The sequence below is a fragment of the Esox lucius genome, chromosome 11 (assembly GCF_011004845.1).
Source record: "Esox lucius isolate fEsoLuc1 chromosome 11, fEsoLuc1.pri, whole genome shotgun sequence".
In the NCBI taxonomy this organism is placed as follows: Eukaryota; Metazoa; Chordata; class Actinopteri; order Esociformes; family Esocidae; genus Esox; species Esox lucius.
Genome location: NC_047579.1, coordinates 36,914,002 through 36,936,777, shown reverse-complemented (window position 1 = coordinate 36,936,777; position 22,776 = coordinate 36,914,002). Strand labels below are relative to the sequence as shown.

Sequence of the window (22,776 nt, the reverse complement as noted above, 5' to 3'; positions counted from 1 at the left end):
AGCCTGAGATAGTGCGTGAGGTTGAGAGGTTCCGACTGGAGGTAGTCGGAATCACCTCTACGCACGGCTTGGGCTCTGGAACCACACTCCTTGAGAGAGGATGGACTCTTCACCACTCTGGAGTTGCCCATGGTGAGAGGCGGAGGGCTGGTGTGGGTTTGCTTATAGCTCCCCAGCTCTGCCGCCATGTGTTGGAGTTTACCCCGGTGAACGAGAGGGTCGTTTCCCTGCGCCTTCGGGTCGGGGATAGGTCTCTCACTGTTGTTTGTGCCTATGGGCCGAACGGCAGTGCAGAGTACCCGACCTTCTTGGAGTCTCTGGGAGGGGTGCTGGAAAGTGCTCCAACTGGGGACTCTATCGTTCTACTGGGGGACTTCAACGCCCACGTGGGCAACGACAGTGACACCTGGAGGGGTGTGATTGGGAGGAACGGCCCCCCTGATCTGAACCCGAGTGGTGTTCAGTTATTGGACTTCTGTGCTAGTCACAGTTTGTCCATAACGAACACCATGTTCAAGCATAAGGGTGTCCATCAGTGCACATGGCACCAGGACACCCTAGGCCGCAGGTCGATGATCGACTTTGTTGTCGTTTCATCTGACCTGCAGCCGTATGTCTTGGACACTCGGGTGAAGAGAGGGGCGGAGCTGTCAACTGATCACCACCTGGTGGTGAGCTGGATCCGATGGCGGGGGAGGAAGCTGGACAGACTCGGCAGGCCCAAGCGTACTGTAAGGGTCTGCTGGGAACGTCTGGCCGAGTCTCCTGTCAGAGAGATCTTTAACTCCCACCTCCGACAGAGCTTCGACTGGATCCCGAGGGAGGCTGGAGATATTGAGTCCGAGTGGACCATGTTCTCCACCGCCATTGTCGAAGCGGCCGTTCGGAGCTGTGGACGTAAGGTCTCCGGTGCCTGTCGAGGCGGCAATCCCCGAACCCGGTGGTGGACACCGGAAGTAAGGGATGCCGTCAAGCTGAAGAAGGAGTCCTATCAGGCCTGGTTGGCTTGTGGGACTCCTGAGGCAGCTGACGGGTACCGACAGGCCAAGCGGACTGCAGCCCGGGTGGTTGTGGAGGCAAAAACTCGGGCCTGGGAGGAGTTCGGTGAGGCCATGGAGAAGGACTATCGGCTGGCCTCGAAGAGATTCTGGCAAACCGTCCGGCGCCTCAGGAGAGGGAAACAGTGCCCTACCAACGCTGTTTACAGTAGAGGTGGCCAGCTGTTGACCTCAACTGGGGATGTCGTCGGGCGGTGGAAGGAGTACTTCGAGGATCTCCTCAATCCCGCCGTCACATCTTCCATTGAGGAAGCAGAGGATGAGGGCTCAGAGGTGGACTCGTCCATCACCCGGGCTGAAGTCACTGAGGTGGTCAAGAAACTCCTCGGTGGCAAGGCACCGGGGGTGGATGAGATCCGCCCTGAGTACCTCAAGTCTCTGGATGTTGTGGGGCTGTCTTGGTTGACACGCCTGTGCAACATCGCGTGGCGGTCGGGGACAGTGCCTTTGGGATGGCAGACCGGGGTGGTGGTCCCTCTTTTTAAGAAGGGGGACCGGAGGGTGTGTTCCAACTACAGGGGGATCACACTTCTCAGCCTCCCCGGGAAAGTCTATGCCAGGGTTCTGGAGAGGAGAATACGGCCGATAGTAGAACCTCGGATTCAGGAGGAACAGTCTGGTTTTCGTCCGGGCCGTGGAACACTGGACCAGCTCTATACCCTCTACGGGGTGTTGGAGGGTTCATGGGAGTTTGCCCAACCAATCCACATGTGTTTTGTGGATTTGGAGAAGGCATTCGACTGTGTCCCTCGCGGCATCCTGTGGAGAGTGCTTCGGGAATATGGGGTCCTGGGTCCATTGCTAAGGGCTGTCAGGTCCCTGTACGACCGAAGCAGGAGCTTGGTCCGCATTGCCGGCAGTAAGTCAGACTTGTTCCCAGTGCATGTTGGACTCCGGCAGGGCTGCCCTTTGTCACCGGTCCTGTTCATAATTTTTATGGACAGAATTTCTAGGCGCAGCCAGGGGCCGGAGGGTGTCAGGTTTGGGGACCACACGATTTCGTCTCTGCTCTTTGCGGATGATGTTGTCGTGTTGGCCTCTTCAAACCAGGACCTTCAGCATGCGCTGGGACGGTTTGCAGCCGAGTGTGAAGCGGTGGGGATGAGAATCAGTACCTCCAAATCTGAGGCCATGGTCCTCAGTCGGAAAAGGGTGGCTTGCTCACTTCAGGTTGGTGGAGAGTGCCTGCCTCAAGTGGAGGAGTTTAAGTATCTAGGGGTCTTGTTCACGAGTGAGGGAAGGATGGAACGGGAGATTGACAGACGGATCGGTGCAGCTTCTGCAGTAATGCGGTCGATGTATCGGTCTGTCGTGGTGAAGAAAGAGCTGAGCCGCAAGGCGAAGCTCTCGATTTACCGGTCAATCTACGTTCCTACTCTCACCTATGGTCATGAGCTTTGGGTCATGACCGAAAGGACAAGATCCCGGATACAGGCGGCTGAAATGAGCTTTCTCCGCAGGGTGGCTGGGCGTTCCCTTAGAGATAGGGTGAGAAGCTCGGTCACCCGGGAGGAGCTCGGAGTAGAGCCGCTGCTCCTCCACATCGAGAGGGGTCAGCTGAGGTGGCTTGGGCATCTGTTTCGGATGCCTCTGGAACGCCTTCCAGGAAAGGTGTTCCGGTCCCGTCCCACCGGGAGGAGACCCCGGGGAAGACCTAGGACACGCTGGAGGGACTATGTCTCCCGGCTGGCCTGGGAACGCCTCGGTGTCCCCCCGGAAGAGCTGCAGGAAGTGTCTGGGGAGAGGGAAGTCTGGGCATCCCTGCTTAGACTGCTGCCCCCGCGACCCGGCCCCGGATGAAGCGGAAGAAGATGATGATGATGATGATGATGATTTTTTTTGTATTGGTCTTTAGTAATTTTCAAATTTTCGGAGATACTGAATTTGAGATTTTCATTAGTTGTCAGTTATAATCATCACAATTAAAAGAAATAAACATTTGAAATATATCAGTCTGTGTGCAATTTATTAATATAATATACAAGTTTCACTTTTTGAATGGAATTACTGATATAAATCAACTTTTTTATGATATTCTAATTTTATGACCAGCCCCTGTAATACCTTTGAAAATATGTTTAAATTATAAACTTTGGATAATTAAAGAACTTAAAATAATATTACAGTAGAAACAAATGTACGTATTCCATAGGTGTCAAGATCTAGTGTAATTTGATTCAAGGTAAATGAAGTAAGCAAATTAAGGAAGCTAAATGGTCTAAAGAAAAGGTGGAAAATACATTTCAATGTGGACAGTTGTGTGATGCCTGGAGAGACCTCAAAACATTGTCTGGGACTACAGAGAACCAATGTAAACCCTGCAACATGAGCGCTGATGGGCGTAACTTCACCAAAGAGGCTCATTGATGTACGTGGGTGGCCCATTTGGTCTGATACAACAGACCAGCTACTGTAGCTCAAATTGCTGTAAAGATTAATGCTGGTACTGATAGAAAGGTGTAAGATCACAGTTTGTTGCATATGGGGCTGCATTGCTGCACACCAGTCAGAGTTCCCATGCTGACCCCTGTCTACTGCCGAAAGCACCTACAACGGACATGTGAGTATCTGAATTGGACCACAGAGCAATGGAAGACGGTGGCCTGGTCAGATGAATCGCGTTTTCTTTTACATCACGTGGATGGCTGGGTGCGTGTTTGTCGCTTACCTGGAGAACACATGGCACCAGGATGTACTATGGGAAAAAGGCAAGCTGGCGGAGGCAGTGTGATGCTTTGGGCAATGTTCTGCTGGGAAACCTTGGGTTCTGCCATTCATGGGGATGTTACTTTGACACGTACCACCTGTAGTAAAAGATACTACACAACAATATGCAACCGCTTCACACAGAGCAAAGAAAACAAAAAGACACTGGAGAAAAACAAAATTATGTCTCTTAAGAATCAGCTGATTGGCCTGGATCGGAACAGTAATGACAGGTGGGAAAACTGGCATCTTATCACACTCTTGCACCTGTAGACCATTAACACACAGACAGACACACATACACACAGAAACACACAACTGCAAGGGTACAAAACAGGCATGGTTGCAAAAGGTTTTGACGCTTTTGTCTAAAGCATTCACTTCCATTGTGTAAGCAACTGCCAAAAATTGTAACAGGAAGAATAAGACCACAATGATAATTTTTTAACAAAATATTTTATTTGGTATGAATGCACTATAACACAGATATACAGAAAGACAGAATGTAATATCTTCTTCAACACCATGATTCATAAGCTTGAAGCATGTAGAGCACCATGTTCTCCCATCTCACTGTGACTGCCTAACAAGCAGCGCTAGTGCTACAACCAACATTAACGCTAGGCAACACTAGTTCTTGGAAGGGAACGCCAGTGCACCAATCAATGCCTTGGAAGGGAACGCCAGTGCACCAATCAATGCCTTGGAAGGGAACGCCAGTGCACCAATCAATGCCTTGGAAGGGAACACCAGTGCACCAATCAATGCCTTGGAAGGGAACACCAGCGCAACAATCAATGCCTTGGAAAGAAACGCTTCAGCCAGAACCAACACCTTGGGAGGTCCCCGAATACAGCGGTTTCTCTCGACAGGCCAGCAATAAATTAAGAAAAGAGGGCTATAAAGCATGACAAACTGTCCAAGCTCTGAATCTCATCTGTTAAGTGCAGTCTTCTATTGAACTGCTTTGGCACAGGGGCCAAAGTGTTTTCTTTTCCTCTTTCCACTTTCAAAAGGACAGTGAGGTGGAGGTGGGGCACAAACCGACCGACCCAGTTTGGATGTGGCTGGGAGGAATCTCTGCAGGGAATTTTTATTGTCCTTTTTAAATCACAAGGCTTCTCCGTGAGCGAAACGTGCTAGGCGTCTTTAGCAGTGTCTGCGGACAGCAGGGAGGAGGAACGCTGCTATAAACAGCCCAGCTGTAACTCAACAGTCACTGACTGACACAGAGAAATGGACACTTCAAAATGAATTTTCACTTGTCACATCGATGCCAACATTTGATTTAAGTACAAGTTAGCATTCGCCCCGTAGCGATTAACTTCGGGAGCTGTTGCTTTTTAAGAAGTACTGCCCTGCTATAAAGGGCTCCCACTGCAGCTCAATGGCTACGGTCTGGCAGGGAGGATGTGAGGAGGCAAGCCAACTTTGGGAACTGCTTCTTTTTAATTACTGCTGTTTTGGCATCAATCTCTTACGTTCTGTGATATGACCTCCATCTTGTTGTTGAGGTTTTGTTAAAAATATAAGATGACACGGCACACACAAACTTCACATACAATCTTCAAACATAGAAAAGATATGTTAGGTCTATCAAACAGGTTTGAAAATAAAAAGGATAAAAATTGGAAAACCATCTTGAAAAGCATGCAAGTGCTTGTCTTCCAGGCCTTTCACGAAGACTGCTACAGTACAATATGCTGTTATAATACATATTAACACATGTTAATAAATCCACAGCTAATTCATGAACTATTTATTCTAGAGGCGACAAGGTCTACTCGGGTCAGTGGTGAGATTTAGCATGATGAGCTAGGCCATAAAGCACAAAGTAATTGGGGTGACCAGTAAGAGACACTGTCATAGTTCCTGGGCCAATCACTTCACTGATATGTAACAGATTTTCCAATCAGACCACTATTGACCTGTAGATCCCACCCACAATTAGTGACTGGCAAAAAGCAGTAAAAAATTAAAATAAACAGGGTGAGTCCAACAAAATTCAGGAAAAAAATTAAAATGAAAATAGGTTTTAAATACAACTGAATGTAACGGATCCCTTTTGTTTTTATATTGTCAATTTCAGAGAAAAACAAAAGAAATATTTGCCCCTATGTAAGATACATTATGTCTCCAAAGAGAATAAAAGAAAGATAAAAACAAGAAAAAAACATGGGTAAAATCCTCCACGTTAGTTCTTAATCTTCGGTGTATTTCTCCATCCATCCTCCATTGCCCCCCTCCCCTTCCTCTTGCCCTCTGCCTGCCCGCCCCCCCCATCTCATAGCTCGTCCCGCGAGGCTGTGCTGTCCAGAGGTGACTGGAGAACGTCAGAGTTCTGGGCCTCGGTGCTGATCTCGGCCTGTTCGTGGGTCTTCCCCGAGCGGGCCCGGTCCCAATCTGTGCGGACCATCTCGTTGTCCCACACCACAGAGGTCTCTGTGTCGCTGATGTAGCCTGGGTCACCGGTGTAGTGGGTCGGGAAGACCAGCAGCGGCTCAGCTGAGAAGGCCTTCAGGTCCCGTTTCTCAAAGTGCTCCATGTATTCTGAGCTGGAGACAGAGAGAGGAAGGAAAGGAGAGAGACAGGAGGTGCAGAGACACAATTTGAGGTGTTGAGGCATTATGATGAACACATGGATTGGTAGAAAGGGGGGAAATCTCATACATTGTTTTCCCGGAGTCTTCTCTCCTTGCCCCTGAAAACTCTTAATGGGACCTTCTGAAAAATTTCATTTTACTCCACTGGTTTCTTTAGTTTGTACTGACACTACAGGACAGGACAGGACTCAAGCAATCCAGGAAAAGTATTTTGAGACTGACCCAAGGAGAAAGTGAGAAATGAGAGAAAGACAAAGGAAGAGAGAGGAAAAGATTCTTACGACTGATCCCAGGGAAGAGTAAACTTACACCGGGTGCTTATTAAACATGACCGGGAGGAACTCGTCTACAGGCAACATCTTCTTCAATGGCTCTGCTCTCAGCAGCTTCTGGGCACCTTGTAATGATATCATGTAGCCCAGCGTCCAATAGGAGTAGTCTGCCTCCACCAAGTTGTGTATGTTGGGTACAGCTTTCTCCGGGTGGTCTACCTGCATTCTCTTCCTGCCTATATAACTGTGAGGAACAACAGTCAGGGGAAATAGTCAGGGTAAACAAAACAACAGTCAGGGGAAAACAGCAGTCAGGGGAAAACAAAACAACAGTCAGGGGTAAACAACAGTCGGGGGAAAGGAAAACAACAGTCCGGGGAAACAGAACAACAAAGACATTGTCAACCAACTAGAACAGGGGATCTTAAATATTTTGAAAAGACAGAAAACAACGTCTAAAAATGTCACATGTCTAAAGGGCTAGAGATATCTCAGATAGGCAATTCCAGTCCCCGTACCAGAGGTTAAGAAGCACAGACCTGGACAGTAAGAAAAGGGGTTTGCCTGCTACATAACTAAAATGCAGGGTGTGTGTGTGGGTGATGAAACTGTGTTTACATGATACATACATCAGGTCCCAGTCCAGCCTCTGACTCTCCACCTCACTCATCAAGTTCATTAAGCGTCGCTTGAAGAACACCTCGAAGCGCAAGTCATCCTCGATTACCAGGGAAGTCTTCAGACCGCGTTCTGCAATCTAAACACACACACAGAGAAAACTGTGACCCTCACATTCATTGGACACAAAGGAATCTGAACCCTAGAGTGACAGGGGCTGTATTCATTAGGAGCACACTGCAGCAAAACCTTTGTTGACGTTGTAATGTATATACCATAATGTGTTGTGATTTATTTCATTAGCAATGCAGCTTTAGTGACAAATAAATGGATTTGGACATTTGTAAAGGAAGGTTCTCACTGAGCTTATGGTTCTGCCCATAATCACCAACTTTGACAGATTAATGTGAAATTGAAAGAAATACTTGGAAACTATTGGAACTATTTGAGAAACGAAATATCAGGTAGAATTGCTATTCTCCTAAAATGAATGACATAAAAAAAATGAATGTTCTTCCATGTATTGTATATTCATTAGAAGAGTAGCAGGGGGCGCTGTTCTGCAGACATCATCTGCCATTAGGGTACTCGTAAATCACAGTCTCCACAGGAAATATTGGTACATGGTACAGAAAATAAATATATGATATAAATATCATTTATATAAACGAGAATAATATAAATTATTATTGTTATCTGTGAATAATGTGTATTGTTCATTAAAGGGTCACATAGTTCACCTGTACAATACAAAGCAACACATTATCTATAAATACAGCTCTGGAAGAAATTAAGAGACCACTGCACCTTTTTCTTTCCTTTCCAAAAAAGTTGAAAAGGAAAGTTTTGAGTGAGGGACAGAAACCTTCAATTCGCAGTGGTCTCTTAATTTTAACCCTTCTGTTCCTTTTTGACAATTTTGGAAAGGAAAGAAAAAGGCAGTAGTCTCTTAATTTTTTCCGGAGCTGTATAAACCTGGCAAAGTTAGGCTAATGCATCCCATTATAATGTTTTCAGTACCGCTGGCTGGTTTACGATGAATAAAGTTATCCCTCTTTGAAGCCAATAAAAAAAGAAATGGCATACAGTCAACATCAATACATTTCTCCCATCAAACTAATGCTGGGGCTGCAGTCTACACAAGCACAGCTTCACTGGTGGTGGTGGGAGACAATTTATACCCTGTCATGTCGTAGCTAGTGCTAGGCTAGCGGCTAAAATCAGGTACATTCATTTGTCAATTTCACAATGTGTGTTAAACTACTAATAGAAAACCCATTACAGAATACTGTGGGCCATCACAGTAGTTTGTGCAGACATTTATCCACATCCACAAGTTTTCATATATCAATGGGTTATGACATTGCGAGGTACCTAGCATACCGACCTAAACTAGCCTAGCCACCTGACAGACAAGCGTACATTCGTAGCAATAGAAGCTGCCTGTTTTCCAAAATATACCATGAAGTAAATTTTACAACATAAATAACTTCCAAACTTGTATATGAAACACCTTCTCATTGCCCAGGAATTGGCGTCTGCTGCATCCCGGCCATGGATCTGATTTTATTATGGGGATACCACCATTCCCTGGCTAACTGCCATTGCTCAAAGCCCCAAAAGATGGAATAGGATAGGAGGACGACGGTAGGCTGTTGTCTTCAAAGGCTCTTATCGACAAAAACCTGGTGTCAGTTACAAGGGTTCAACACCAGATATTGGTTTTGCGCCGTTCTCAAACGTTTTCTCCCTGCTGAACACTCCCCACAGGGTTGCAGACACTGGGGCTCACCTCTTTCCAAATGTTATAGTGGGACAGGAAGCAGCCCAGCTCCCCCTTGGTGAGGGGGCGGCCATGATACGGGTCGCTGTAGCCCGGCAACATGTGGATCCCCAGCTCGTTGATCTCACTGATGTTCATCGCTCTACGGCAACCGGCAGAGGGAGAGAGTAACGAAGATTTCAAAAATGTGAGATAATTTAGGTCATTTAAAAAGTGGATCCAATGACACAACGTCTGCCTCTTACTTTGGCTGTGCACTTTGGTGCCACATCCCTGAGTCTACCTTTGACAGCGTTCATGGCGCGCAGAGAGAGGCGCCTCCAGTAAAGGGTTTCACTTACTTGCCGTCCACTGCTTGAATAACCTTGGAGGCGATCTCCAGTTCGTACAGGGTTGTCAGCATGCGCACCCGCCGGTCACTCCGTTTCTTCAGATTGATCATGAACACCTGCGCACACATGCAACACAGTGGCCTTATGACACAGAGTCAATACCAAGTCAATGCACAGTCAATACCAAGTCAATGCAGTGTCAATGCCTAGTCAATACCAAGTCAATGCCTAGTCAATACCAAGTCAATGCAGAGTCAATACCGAGTCAATACCAAGTCAATGCAGAGTCAATGCCGAGTCAATACCAAGTCAATGCAGAGTCAATGCAGAGTCAATACCGAGTCAATGCAGAGTCAATGCCGAGTCAATACCAAGTCAATGCAGGGTCAATGCAGAGTCAATACCGAGTCAATGCAGAGTCAATGCCGAGTCAATACCAAGTCAATGCCGAGTCAATACCGAGTCAATACCACGGGTAAGACTGCTGTTCAGCAAGTAACCTGTAGAATTTGGTTGTAAAAGGTTGCTTCTTCATCTATGCGTATATGAATAATGGTTCTCTTGCTTGTATGTAGACTTCTCTAGTCTGTGTGGAATTCCATGACAACCAATGGTGCCATGACCATTTTCTTCTGCCTTTTGCAAGTCTTCCTGGATAAACTTAGGCAGGGAAGGGAACCTATTTGTAAAACAAAGCCTATGTTTGAGAGTGGCTGGTTCACAGTGGAGAGTGGAGGACATCCACTGTTGGCAAGATGATAGAGAACTTGGGGGTAATTTTGAGAGACAGGGCAAACCTGGGGGTTTTAATGTTAACTTTGACTAATGTAACCAGTTATTGCAACTGACTGAATTATGTTATGATAGTGACCTAATCTGACCGCTCTCCAGGAGTTGTACCACGTAGGGCACAGCACTGCGATGAAGCACAAACAGAGGAGGAACAACACAGCATGTTCTCTAAACTGTTCGATACACCGAAAAGACTTAAGGGATTGTTGGTGCATTACCATGACAACACGATAATGTTGTTCTCATGGGAAGATACTGAAGTTGTGATCTAACTGTTGAACTTCACATTATACACACCCAACTTCCAAAGATGGTTTACCAATGACTGTACTTACTTTGGATGAGAAAACCATTGTGATGAGTTGTGACGACTATAATGGGAGTTCCTGAATGGAGACAACCACTAATTTAGTGTTTAAACAAACAACACCAAAGGAACTTGCACCAACAACGGAGCAAATTATGTATTTGTTAACTAGTAAATGCACATCCAAATGTGATTGCACCTCATCCCACCTGTCAGTGTACGGCCCCAAAGGGTGAGCATGCGTGAAAGCAGATTGGAGCGATCTACCCAGGCCATAGTTTCTGTTATTATACCTCTGGACTGAGGTAATTCGCTTGAGACAACAAACTCCACTACAGAACCGCAACATGACTCTAGAGGTGTGCTCATCAACATGAAAAGGCACGCATTTTGTTTGTGATAACTGTGGTCATTTTCTTAAGTAATCATGCGTCCAGGAAGTCTCTAATCTCCACAACAATAAAAAAAGTCAGAGAAAGATGAGCCTTGGTGAAATCATATTTTCACCGAATGTGAAAATGCTGATCTGTAATTTTAGCATTGTTTGAATAGTACCACACCCAGCAGCAAAAAAGAAAAAGAAAAAAAAGAATTAGCAACTGTACTATTTTGTGAGGTATTGTTTGCTGACCTGAGTTCAGTCTTCCCTGTTTATTTATGGATGTAGATGGTGGAATTCTTGTTCGACAGTGTGATTGTAGCCCATCTGTCTTGAAGGGGTAATGAACAGGTGACGTGTATTGGTCTGAAATGGTATGGAAGATGGTTGGCCTTCCATTACCAACAGGAAACAGGACCCAATCCCCTTATATAATAAAGTTTCACTTGTTGGAATGTAAACCTCTCATTTCTGTGAGGAACTTCATGACCACAACTAAAGGACATCTAAACATCTACAAGAGTCATTTTCTTTCCACTTGTGTCCATTTCTGACCTAGACAATCAGGTGAGGGGAGTTCCCAACTAATCAATGACCTAAACTGATTAGTAAAACACAACGTTGGCTTGAAAATCCACAGACATTCGGCCCTCAGAGGATTACGTTTCCTTGGAGGGCCAACGAGGAACCCCAGGTCGACTAAGAACCAATCAGCCATCTTGCCCTGCTGATATTCTCACCTCATCAAAGCCCAGTTTGTCTGGTACCCTCCTCGGGACTGGGAGGTACGCTGATGGTCGCACTGGAGGGTTCCGCACTAAGAAAGGAGAAGAGTGATAGGAGCGATAGACAACATGCACAACACTTCCTGTAACACTGCTTAAAAAAAACTGTGAAGAACTTTCCAGCCCTCGGACTTCTAATGAAAACCCTAAAATAGCTCATAGAATGAAGCAATATAACGGGCCAGCATTCCCGGTAAGATCCCAATCTGCAAAACAAGCTGATCTGACATAATTTCATCCCTTTACCCCACTGGCTAGCTGGCGCAGTCAGGCATGGACAATGGAGTGCAGACTGCCGTTTGACCCGGGGCTATGACATAACACTCACCATTCACCTCCAGCAAGGAATGCAGAAAACTGTCTGCTTCGTCAGTCAGGGAGTTATGGGCTCGCAGCGGCACGGGAAAATACCCATAAGTCTCCTTGTTACAAAGGAACATTTGCACATCTGAGGACGGAGTGAAGAAAGGGAGAGACAGAAATGTTGAGATTAACAACATGTGGTAGACTGTTTGTTATTAATGTGTGTCCCGGGAAGATTAACGACTTAACCAGTGTCACATAGTGGATTTTTCATCCACTTTGTCACACCTGAAAATAACCTTCAGAATATGAGTTTAATTTATTGTAACGGGTGTCTTTATACATGTTAATATATCTTTACAGAGGGCACAAAGCACTGACTATGACCTAGCATGGAACTTGAAAACCTCTGGGAACTCACCATGGTTAAATCCCCAGGAATTTAGAGAAGAAAAAAAAAAAAGAAAATAGGCATCCCCAGATGACCTCCCCCCTCCTCCCAACCCCACACTAACTAGAGCAGGACATAGGAAAGGACAAACAGAACCAGAGTTTATATTCACCCTGATTAGATCTGGAAACCGGAATGGACAAACAGAACCAGGGTTTATATTCACCCTGACTAGATCTGGAAACCATAAAGGACAAACAGAACCAGGGTTTATATTCACCCTGATTAGATCTGGAAACCGGAATGGACAAACAGAACCAGGGTTTATATTCACCCTGACTAGATCTGGAAACCAGAAAGGACAAACAGAACCAGGGTTTATATTCACCCTGACTAGATCTGGAAACCGGAATGGACAAACAGAACCAGGGTTTATATTCACCCTGACTAGATCTGGAAACCGGAATGGACAAACAGAACCAGGGTTTATATTCACCCTGACTAGATCTGGAAACCGGAATGGACAGACAGAACCAGGGTTTATATTCACCCTGACTAGATCTGGACATAGAGGAGGACAGACACAACCAGGGTTTCTATTCACAAAGAGCCTCAGACAGAGTGTTGCTCTATTATCCAGTACATTTTTGTTATTTAACAGATGACTCTCATCAGCCGTTAATTACAGATCACAGTACATTTCTCTTCAATAAAAGCAGTGGTCTAGTCTATATAGCCTTATTCATGGAATAACTTTTTTTATTTTTTACTTTTGAAACTCTTCTACTCTGCAGGCTCTTCTACTCTGAATAACAGCAGCAGGCATGAACATGGACCCTGAATAACAGCATCAGGCCTTCCATGAACGTGGTCCCTGAATAACAGCATCCAGCCTTCCATGAACGCGGAGCCTGAATACCAGCATCAGGCCTTCCATGAACGCGGAGCCTGAATACCAGCATCAGGCCTTCCATGAACGCGGAGCCTGAATACCAGCTTCAGGCCTTCCATGAACGCGGAGCCTGAATACCAGCTTCAGGCCTTCCATGAACGCGGTGCCTGAATAACAGCATCAGGCCTTCCATGAACGCAGAGCCTGAATAACAGCATCAGGCCTTCCATGAACGCAGAGCCTGAATAACAGCATCAGGCCTTCCATGAACGCGGAGCCTGAATACCAGCATCAGGCCTTCCATGAACGCGGAGCCTGAATAACAGCATCAGGCCTTCCATGAACGCGGAGCCTGAATAACAGCATCAGGCCTTCCATGAACGCGGAGCCTGAATACCAGCATCAGGCCTTCCATGAACGCGGAGCCTGAATAACAGCATCAGGCCTTCCATGAACGCGGAGCCTGAATAACAGCATCAGGCCTTCCATGAATGTGGACCCTGAGTAACAGCCGAAGACCTTCCATGAATGTGAGCGGAGCAGGCAAAGACAGTGAAGCATACCCAATCGGAGCCACTGAAAAGGACATGAGAGAAGTTAGCAGTACCTGCCATGCGAGCGGAGAAGGCGAAGACGATGATATCATCGAAAGCCCAGCTGTAGTCTGGGTGCGGCGGGTGGAAGGCCAGCTGGCGTGACGACTCTTTCCTCAGGTCAATCAGGAAGGTGGAGTGCACCATGGGTACAGCGAAACAGCCCCTACGCACCTGCTTCCTGATGGGGATGTAGGCCGGGGTGCGCTTATAGTAGCCCTGGAGGGAGGCGGGGGATTGGGAAGATGTCTTCAGAAAACCATGAGCACTTTGATGTTTTATTCCAGACTGCCATGCTCTCCTTGATTCATGTGGGATTTCATGCAAAGTACTTTGGAAGGCACCTAGGACACACATGTAAGTCTCCCACAAACAGTCCATAACACACACACACACACACACACACACACAATCCGGGGTCCCGGTGATAATGTGAAATACAGAAAGTATCTGAAATGATATTATAAGAAAATATGCTGAGAATAATAATAATAACAATAATATTATATCATTCCCAGAGCTACACTGGTTCTGGACAGGTTATTTGAGATTCCATCTCTCCTCATATCTTGTCTGGTTGAGCACCGACTGAACTTGAAAAATTGCTTAAATTGTCTATTTTCCGTGGCTCAAATATTTGTAGAATTTTTTATGTTTTCAATGGAGATTTGCGGTCTGATACTTCTGTTACAAGGCTTAGTATTTAGGAGTGTTGTAAAGGAATGGGAAATACATACTTTGCAATTGCAACAGATAGCATCAAACATGGCAGACTGTGTGCGAGGTGATGAAAATTACTTACAGGAGTTTGGCAGTTCACGTAATTATACTATTATAGTAACTTAAATACATCCCACATGCGTTTTTATAGACATACATTTGTGCACAGGCCAGGTAACGCATATGGTTTAGCAAAAGCTTATTTAACTAATATATGAAAGTGCACAGAGTGGATGTTTCAGAGGGGATGCATAAGGCCTTCTTAGAACTATGACAAAATGCATGTGAAACATTAATGTCCAAAGCCAGACAAGTTAAAGAAAATTAACAATTTTACATTTATGTCCAAGATACCACAGTTGTGTGTTTGTGACAAGTGTATATCTGATTTTTTTTCTAAGTGTCTCCAGTGGTCTCCACTGCACTTTTTAGCACATTTTGTGTCTTTACCTTCCAGCTCAGAATATTTAATAAAGGTATGTGTGAGAGAGCATATCTGATAACAAGCACCTCTCTGGAGAAGATACTGTAGGACACATTGGCAAAAGCCATGTCTGTCTCTGGTTAATATTTCTGATGAAGATAACAGCACTCCGAACAATAATCAGCTGATTTAACAAGAATAACTTAAAGGAAGGAGCGTTTGTACACATGAGATAAAAAGTACACTTAGAAATACAGTACGTCCTGCATCTGATAAAACATCCACATAACATTGACAGGACAATTCAGAGCCTGGAATTGAACCCAACGAAACACTGCTGAAGAGTTCTGAAAAAGTCTGTGCAGTGACATTCCTTTTCCAACCTCACAGAACTTGAGAGGAAAACTGTGGAAAAATCTCCAAATACAGGCATCATACCCAAGTAGTCTTGAGGCTGTAATGGTTGTCAAATATATGTTTTATTAGTATTTAATACTGAGTAAAGGGGTCAGAATACTTATGTAAATTCGATATTTATGTTGTTGTTTATTTCAAGTTGAAAGACATTCTGAAAAAAAAAATTATGAGGAAAAAATTGTGTGTGAACAAATGTATTATAAAAATAAACTTTCAGAATAAGGCTGTAAAGTAAAAAAATTATAAAAGTGGGAGAAGTAAAGGGGTCTGAAAAGTTTCCGAACACCCATTTCTTCAGGTACACTGTTCATTACACCACACGACAAACTACCAATGTCACCTCAGAACTTCCACAGCACAGTGTAACATTTTGTGTATTCATGCTAAAAGTAACATATTCCCGGGTTTAGGCAGAAAACATGCTCACTCCTGCCTGGTTTGGGAGAGAGAATCCCCCGCGTCTACGAGCCATGGTAACATGTAGGCAAGCAGCAATCCTATTTTAGTGCTTTCTTGCTCTTACTTGAACAGTCAAGTATAACTGACAAATATTTTCATTAATAGCAATGAGATGGAAGCAAAATGGGATTAACTGCCTTGATCAGGGACAGAACGAATCACCTTCAGTGATTTAATTTAATAAGATTTGGTTTACTAGTCAGATGCTCCAACTCTTAGGCCATCTGCAGCCCAATAGAGTATGTGACTAAAAACCCACAACACCCCAGCCCTACTGTACCCACATATCTTCAATACCTACCTGATTACTGGAAAAGTAGCCTCACGGCAAGATGCCATCACCCAGAGAATACCCCCCAAAAAACCATGTACCCGGTCATCCATCATGGAGAGGCATTTTTCTGTCTTTCTCACACACACACACACAGACATACAAGTTTGTATGGCTATCCTCATGGGGACCAGTAAATAGAAATTGCATGCTCCGTTTGCCCTAATCTTAACCCTAATCCTAACCCTTACCCTAATCTTAACCTCAATAAAGTAACATTTATGCCTAAACTTTACCTAGATGTAATGCCTAACCTTAACCCTAAACGTAATCAACAAAGCCTGGACCTTAAAGAAACCCCAATTCTAACTCTAAAATGAATTGTACGTTTTACCCTAAAACTAAAACCTGAGCCGGAGATTGACTTTTGCCTCATGGGGACCGGCAAAAGTTCCCCATGAGTAAACATTTTCTGGTTTTACTATACTCATTGAGACATTTGGTCCCCATGAGTATAGTTAGACCTAAAAAAACACAAACACACAAACACACAAACACACACACACACAAACACACGGTACCTGGGATGTCATGCCACACCAGAAATTGGAATAGGCAGCACGGGACTCCAGCATGGGAGCTACGATGGTCTTGTCTTCCTTGATGAGCTTCCACAGCACATCTGGGTTGGTCAGAAGATTGTCGCAGTCCACCACCTAAACAGCAAAAGGGTGCTGGCATGAAGTGGGTGTGTGTATGTGCGTGCGCATGCGCACTCACATGCGTGCATAATGTAATTAAGTAAAGGACAGGAAACAATGAATCAGGAACATCATCCTCTTTGAAGATCATTTGTGATTTTGACAATGACACCCTGAGATGAACTTGGTTAAAACGTTTATGTCTCAGCATGTAGTTTGATGGACATTGCTAGGAGGGATTGTACAATTGCTAAGTAGTTGTTGGCCAACGTTTGTAACTCGGGTTCTCCTGGACTTTCCGTCTTTGTCCTAGTCGGTTTAGATTGGCTAGAAAATGCTGTCTCAATCTTACTTTGTAACATGGTATGCAGAAACAACAACAAAACAACTACATTCACTCATTCTAAGCTGGCTCTGGGGAAATATGTTGAGCTTCATTGCCAAAATGCCAAAATGCCAAAGTACCAAAGTACCCCTTTTGAACATGAAGCCCGCCACATTAGTCCTGCTCAGTTGCACTTCAAAACAACAGATGTCCTTGTTGCCTAAAAGTCCAACCAACAGAGTCACTGTTAGAAGGGGGAAGAGACAAACCTGGACTCAGATCTTGGCTCAAAACATCTCATACTTCAGCTGTGCTGTTTGAAACCAGTTGGGTTTTTGTTGCAAAATAACAGAAGACAACAGGACCATTTCAATAACAAAATCACCTGATTCACACCGTCCCAGAATGTTATCCTGGACAATGTGTCCATGCTGAGGGGTGCCAGAACATATCTGTCAAAGCTTTCATATTTAGGGTTCTGCCAGGTTTCATAAAAAAAGTACAACTGAGCCTAATTACATGGTTTAGTTAAAATGAAGTGTTATAGGAAAGCATGAGTCCTACTGTTTAGTAACTGCTTTTAAAAGAGAACTGTTTCTGGGGGGAAAAGGGCATGGGAGTGAAGGAGTGAGACTGCATCCTGAATTACTTTTAACCAGACATTGTGCACTACATTAGACAAGACATAGCAAACTACGATATCTTATATTACAGAGATATACATCTGTATCCCCAAATGACACCTAGTCCACCATGTTCTATACATGGAATAGGGCACCATTTGGGACCCATTAAGTTTCGCTGTTGAGAAAGAGGGTCATTATGGAGACAGGAAGGAGATGTACCATGAAGTAGTCTGCCCACATCTCCCTGGCAGACTCCAGCGCTGCCTGGCGTAGCTTCATAACATGTGCATAGCGATAGTTGCTCCATTGCTTTGGGCTGTCTGCATCCTCGTACTCTCTGGAAGACAAACATAAACAAACAGTATATTTGGTCTCTCTGTAACACTACAGTACATTAAGGCGCCTCTCTGTTAAACTTTACATTAAAAGATTACATTAAAGCCGTCTCACTGTAAAGCAGATTTATACTTTGCAGGCAGTTCATAATCATCTCACTCTGTGGCAACAGACGTGGACAGGGGTAGAACAGAGTTTCTGCGTGAAGATGAGGCAACTCACGTGGGTTCCTCCTGCGGCCTCCACTCCACATAGTGGTACAACTTCTGGACTTTGACGAGCCAGTCCCGTAGGAGGGACGTGGTGTTGTCCACATTGTGGTCCGTCGCAACCCTGCAAACATGTGGACACGACATCACTCATCACGTTCCAACAGCGAATGCCGAGGTAACAACTCAAACCACACGTTGAGCTTTTCAATCTCTATGTGGTCCAGGGGATTCTGTGGCAACACAACACCCATCTTTCCCCCAGAGCCTGAGGAACCGTGAAGAAACATCACAGTGTCAGGAGTTCTCTACCCTTCCCCCAGAGCCTGAGGTAAAAAGGGCTTTATAAAATACATTTGACTGACAGATTGACTGACTGAGTTCTCTAACCTTCCTCCTGAACCCATGAAGAAACACCCCAGTGTTTGGAGTCCTCTATCCTTCCTCCTGATTATGAAATCATACATTACACTTTCTATTTATAATATTATAGTAGGCTTTGGATCAGAGAGCAGTACGGTTGTTAATTACACTTTAAATATATTTAAATGATTTAGCCTTGTAGGTACAAGCACAAGACAAAGAAAATGTTGGTTTTTCTCAGCAGACTCTCATATAATGTTATTTCAGATTAGTATCTACAGGTTTAGGTCTTGGGCTGTGTCTCTGCGTGGCGCCCCGTGGAACCAAACTGGAAGAGACCTACCGGAACGTGTCAAGAAGGACAATTAACCAATGATTCCAGCCCTGGACTGACCTCCACCTCCAGGCCTAACGTGGCCAGCGGACAGTCGAATGTGTAACACGGCGGGCAGCCAGATCAGACTGTCTCTTCCCTGTGCGGAGTGCTGCGTAGCTGATGTCACACTACCCTGCGAGAACACAGCGGCTCGTCGATAAACACACTCTCATCCATCTCCAGACTGCAATGTTTAGGATCCCCACATACTTATCAAACCGCCCCGGGACATGTCCGGGGCACTCCGAGTCTCACGCATGGTCGAAATCCGCTCCTCTGGCTCCTCCCGGGTCACCTGCTATTACACAGCCCTAAGTTGGCAATGCAACGTTCAGGAGAACGGGACGGTTCAGTCCTGGATTACCTATTGGGCCTTTCTCTGACACAGAGAAGAGAAACAATGGGCTACTGAATACACCTGTGTGAAAATGTTAAACTCATTTCGGATGTGTGACAACTTAAATCATTCCTATCTATAGCTGGGACTCAAATTTACCAGGGAATTTACCAGAAATTTTGAATTTGAGGTGAAATGTCCTTAAGGTTGTGGAACCTCACAAAACACCTCCAACTGCTGTAAGACGGTGTTTATGACCAATGTTTATGAGAATAACTTAACTGTTTATCACATAGGAAGCTGTTTAGAAAAAGTCTTACAAACACATCCTACAAACAACATGTCTTGCTATCACCCATGCGCGCGCGACCACACACTACACAACTACAACCTGGAAATAAGTTAGCTTTTTTTAAAAACAAGAACAAAACGATAACTGACTCTTGCTATCTGGAGTGTAGCCCATACGCCTGGAATTAGGCAAGTACATTCAAATCCTTACTCTGCCTGACTAGTAGACTAAAGCCCATTGATAGAGACAAGCTAAGGTGAGCGAGGAACATTCTGGAGCATTCCAATCCCCTTAAATCCAGGGCCCCAGCCCAGCCCCCAGTTCAACGTCAGCGCCTCAGACCCAGGGCTAGAGTGCCACCCCCCCCCCACCATGCCCCATCCTCCACATTGGCCGGTCGCTGGTTGTTTACAGAACCTAAGGCTAGATATATAGGCTGCTCGCCACACCCCGTTTTGGTTCAGAAGTCCCTAGAGGCGGAGCATTCTATGAGCGGGAGTGAAAGACATGGTTGGAGATTCCCACTCTTGCACTTTATGCAATAAACCAACTGAGCGCTTGAACAGCCAGCACTAACAATGTTGCTGTCACCATAAACTTGCCTTCATATATCTACACTGAGACTCATTTGACCATCCAACAGAATTCTGCACTTGCTTTTGACTAATGCATGTTAATAACAGCATACGTCCAACTCAATCCATCTACATTTGGCCAGTATATTTTCATAAACATTACTTCATTTTTCAGGTTTATCATTATCAAAGCAGGCAAGTCAACGCTTATTTACAGCAATGACCTGGAGGTAATGTCACAGGAGGCAATTAGGGTTAACTTTCTTACTTTCACCTTGGCGGCAGTAGGATTAAAACCAGGGACCTTATGGAGACTAGTCAGTCACCCTAACCACAAAGCCACCTTGTCTAGTGTCAGAGGGTGGAAACAGATGCCGTCTGTGCGCTCTCACATTGCCTGTAAGCAGATACAGGATCAGCTTTAATCCTTTTAGATCAAAGTAAATATGGTGTAAGGAGAGCTCGGATCTGAGATCAGCACACCTACATGTTTTGAATGTACAAGGAACAGGTCATTCCAGGCAGATCTATTTGCTGGGGAAAGTTCTCACAACTAAGTTATATCAGTTCTGCTGTTTATTTCTTCACGTCTGAAATTTGATTCCCAGTTGCTAGACAGTTTACTGATTAGTCAATATATCGTAGGGCCCATATACAAAACTGTCAGTCTGAAAAGCCTACACAGGTAACTATCAGTTGAGCGGGGTAGAAGTGCTTTCTTTGGCCTAGCTGAGGTGACCACACAGACACCACAGAACAGGTTACATATTGATCAAAAACGTTTTGGACAATATATGAAAAGTTTCAAAAATCGCTTTTATTTCCACGACTACATATAGATTTAGTGAAATAGGGTGAATCGCAACGTAAATCGTATTGTCACATAAGATCCTTTTCAGTTCACAACGAGTCCATACTAGACACCAGGCCACCATAGGCTATAGAGCTGGTGTCCTTTGTAGGTGTCCTTACCACCTAATGATAGATTTCCCAACTAATCATCATATTTACCTTTAGAGTGAATAGTTTGTAAATGGGCCACATACAACAGCTGTGAAAATTGGACACATCATAGTCCATTAAATGTTTCCTTTAATGTCTTATTTAGCTAATGGCTGTATTTTCACAATACTCACTCTACAGTTCAGTCATAGCAGACTCTTGTCTGGAGATACTTACAGAAGCATATTGTGGTTAACTGTCTTGTTTAAGGATACAAGGCTGGACTTCTCACGTTGCCAGTTTTGGGAATTTTATTGGACAAACTTTCTTTGGCCTACAGGCCAGATGCATCACTGCCGCCACATCATCTCAGTTCGTTTTTTTTTTTATGGAGGCCCCAGAAGACAACATTCATAAATGTGAATGGGGCGTACCCCTACAAGTAAAGGGGATATGGTCAATTTGGCGCAGGTGAGAAGAACTCAGACAGACAAGTACTGGGTCGTCCCATGGAAGAGGACAAATCCAGTCTGTTTCCAAGTGGTGAATAAATACCACGTAGGCAGTGCACTGGCTAGCTGTAATGGCTAATACCACCCACACTCCCACAGAAATACCAAACATCTGATAAATTCCAACAGTACACAGGCCTACAAGCTTCAATCATTAGAAAATCTGATGACGTTGAGGGAAGATGAGCCCTCCTCTTCTCGCTAAACTCTATCGCAGACTCACCGCAAAGAAGTCGCGCCCCCTACGACTGGATTAATCTTTCCAGAAAAATGCACATCTTTGTGATGACATGATTGCTCTGATTATGATCTTGGTTTTTTAAAATGTCATTGTTGGTGGTGGTGATGCCCAGACCCTGCCTCCGTGGCCTTGGATTGCAACCGAATTGTTCAATGAACAAGACACCTCTACGAGTTCACTAGCTAGCCAAGTTACTAGCAACCTCGCTAGTGAGTTAGCCACATCAACGCCAACTGTGACCATACGTTGCACTCAACCGAATAGTCCAGAAGACACTTACCAAACTGCCACACGGTCCTTGGGGTAATTCAGCCGTTCGATATTTCCAAGGAAATAAGGCAAAGAATGTTCCGAGTTACGGCAGATAAGTGCAATGAGGACACGCGGAGCGAGAAGTGGAGATTCGGGACTCCAGCGCTCTTCGGGGAAGTATCCTTGAACTGGTCCGGAGAGCAGTAACGTCAGGGCGGTGGACAGTAGGATGATGTACCGGTGCATCGCAAAACACAGTAAATTGAGAAAAAAACGACTTTTAAACTAACAGAAAAAAAATACACTATGCAAAAACAGGAAATATCTCACTGATTTGAAGCCCTTTTATGAAAATATATCGCCACGGACTAAAATGAAACACCTAGTGACAACGCTGCAAATAGTCTCGGGCTGTCTTTCCAACCAAAGATTTTAAAGGGGATGTTCCTCAATATTTAAAGGGGATGGGCCTTCGTTCGTCTGTTACACTGGTAACAATGTATTATAACATCAAGTTTATAACAACATATCAAATAAACCATTTTGCTTATCGAAACTGTTTCGATATGCAAGCTATTTCATTT

General features: G+C 44.8%; 1 protein-coding gene across 1 annotated transcript; it reads right to left on the bottom strand.

Annotated features, from left to right (window-relative positions):
- Positions 1-4,211: 4,211 nt before the first annotated feature.
- colgalt1a (collagen beta(1-O)galactosyltransferase 1a) lies at positions 4,212-22,775 on the bottom strand. Its single transcript, XM_010892540.3, has 12 exons — positions 22,221-22,775; positions 18,316-18,426; positions 17,977-18,094; positions 16,687-16,821; positions 13,829-14,033; positions 11,964-12,083; positions 11,591-11,667; positions 9,382-9,488; positions 9,050-9,182; positions 7,269-7,396; positions 6,677-6,883; positions 4,212-6,319 (listed from the first exon to the last, which is right to left on the bottom strand). Exons 1-12 carry the CDS (start codon positions 22,436-22,438, stop codon positions 6,049-6,051), a joined length of 1,830 nt encoding a protein of 609 aa, XP_010890842.1. The 5' UTR covers positions 22,439-22,775; the 3' UTR covers positions 4,212-6,048.
- Between the last annotated feature and the right edge of the window lies 1 nt (position 22,776).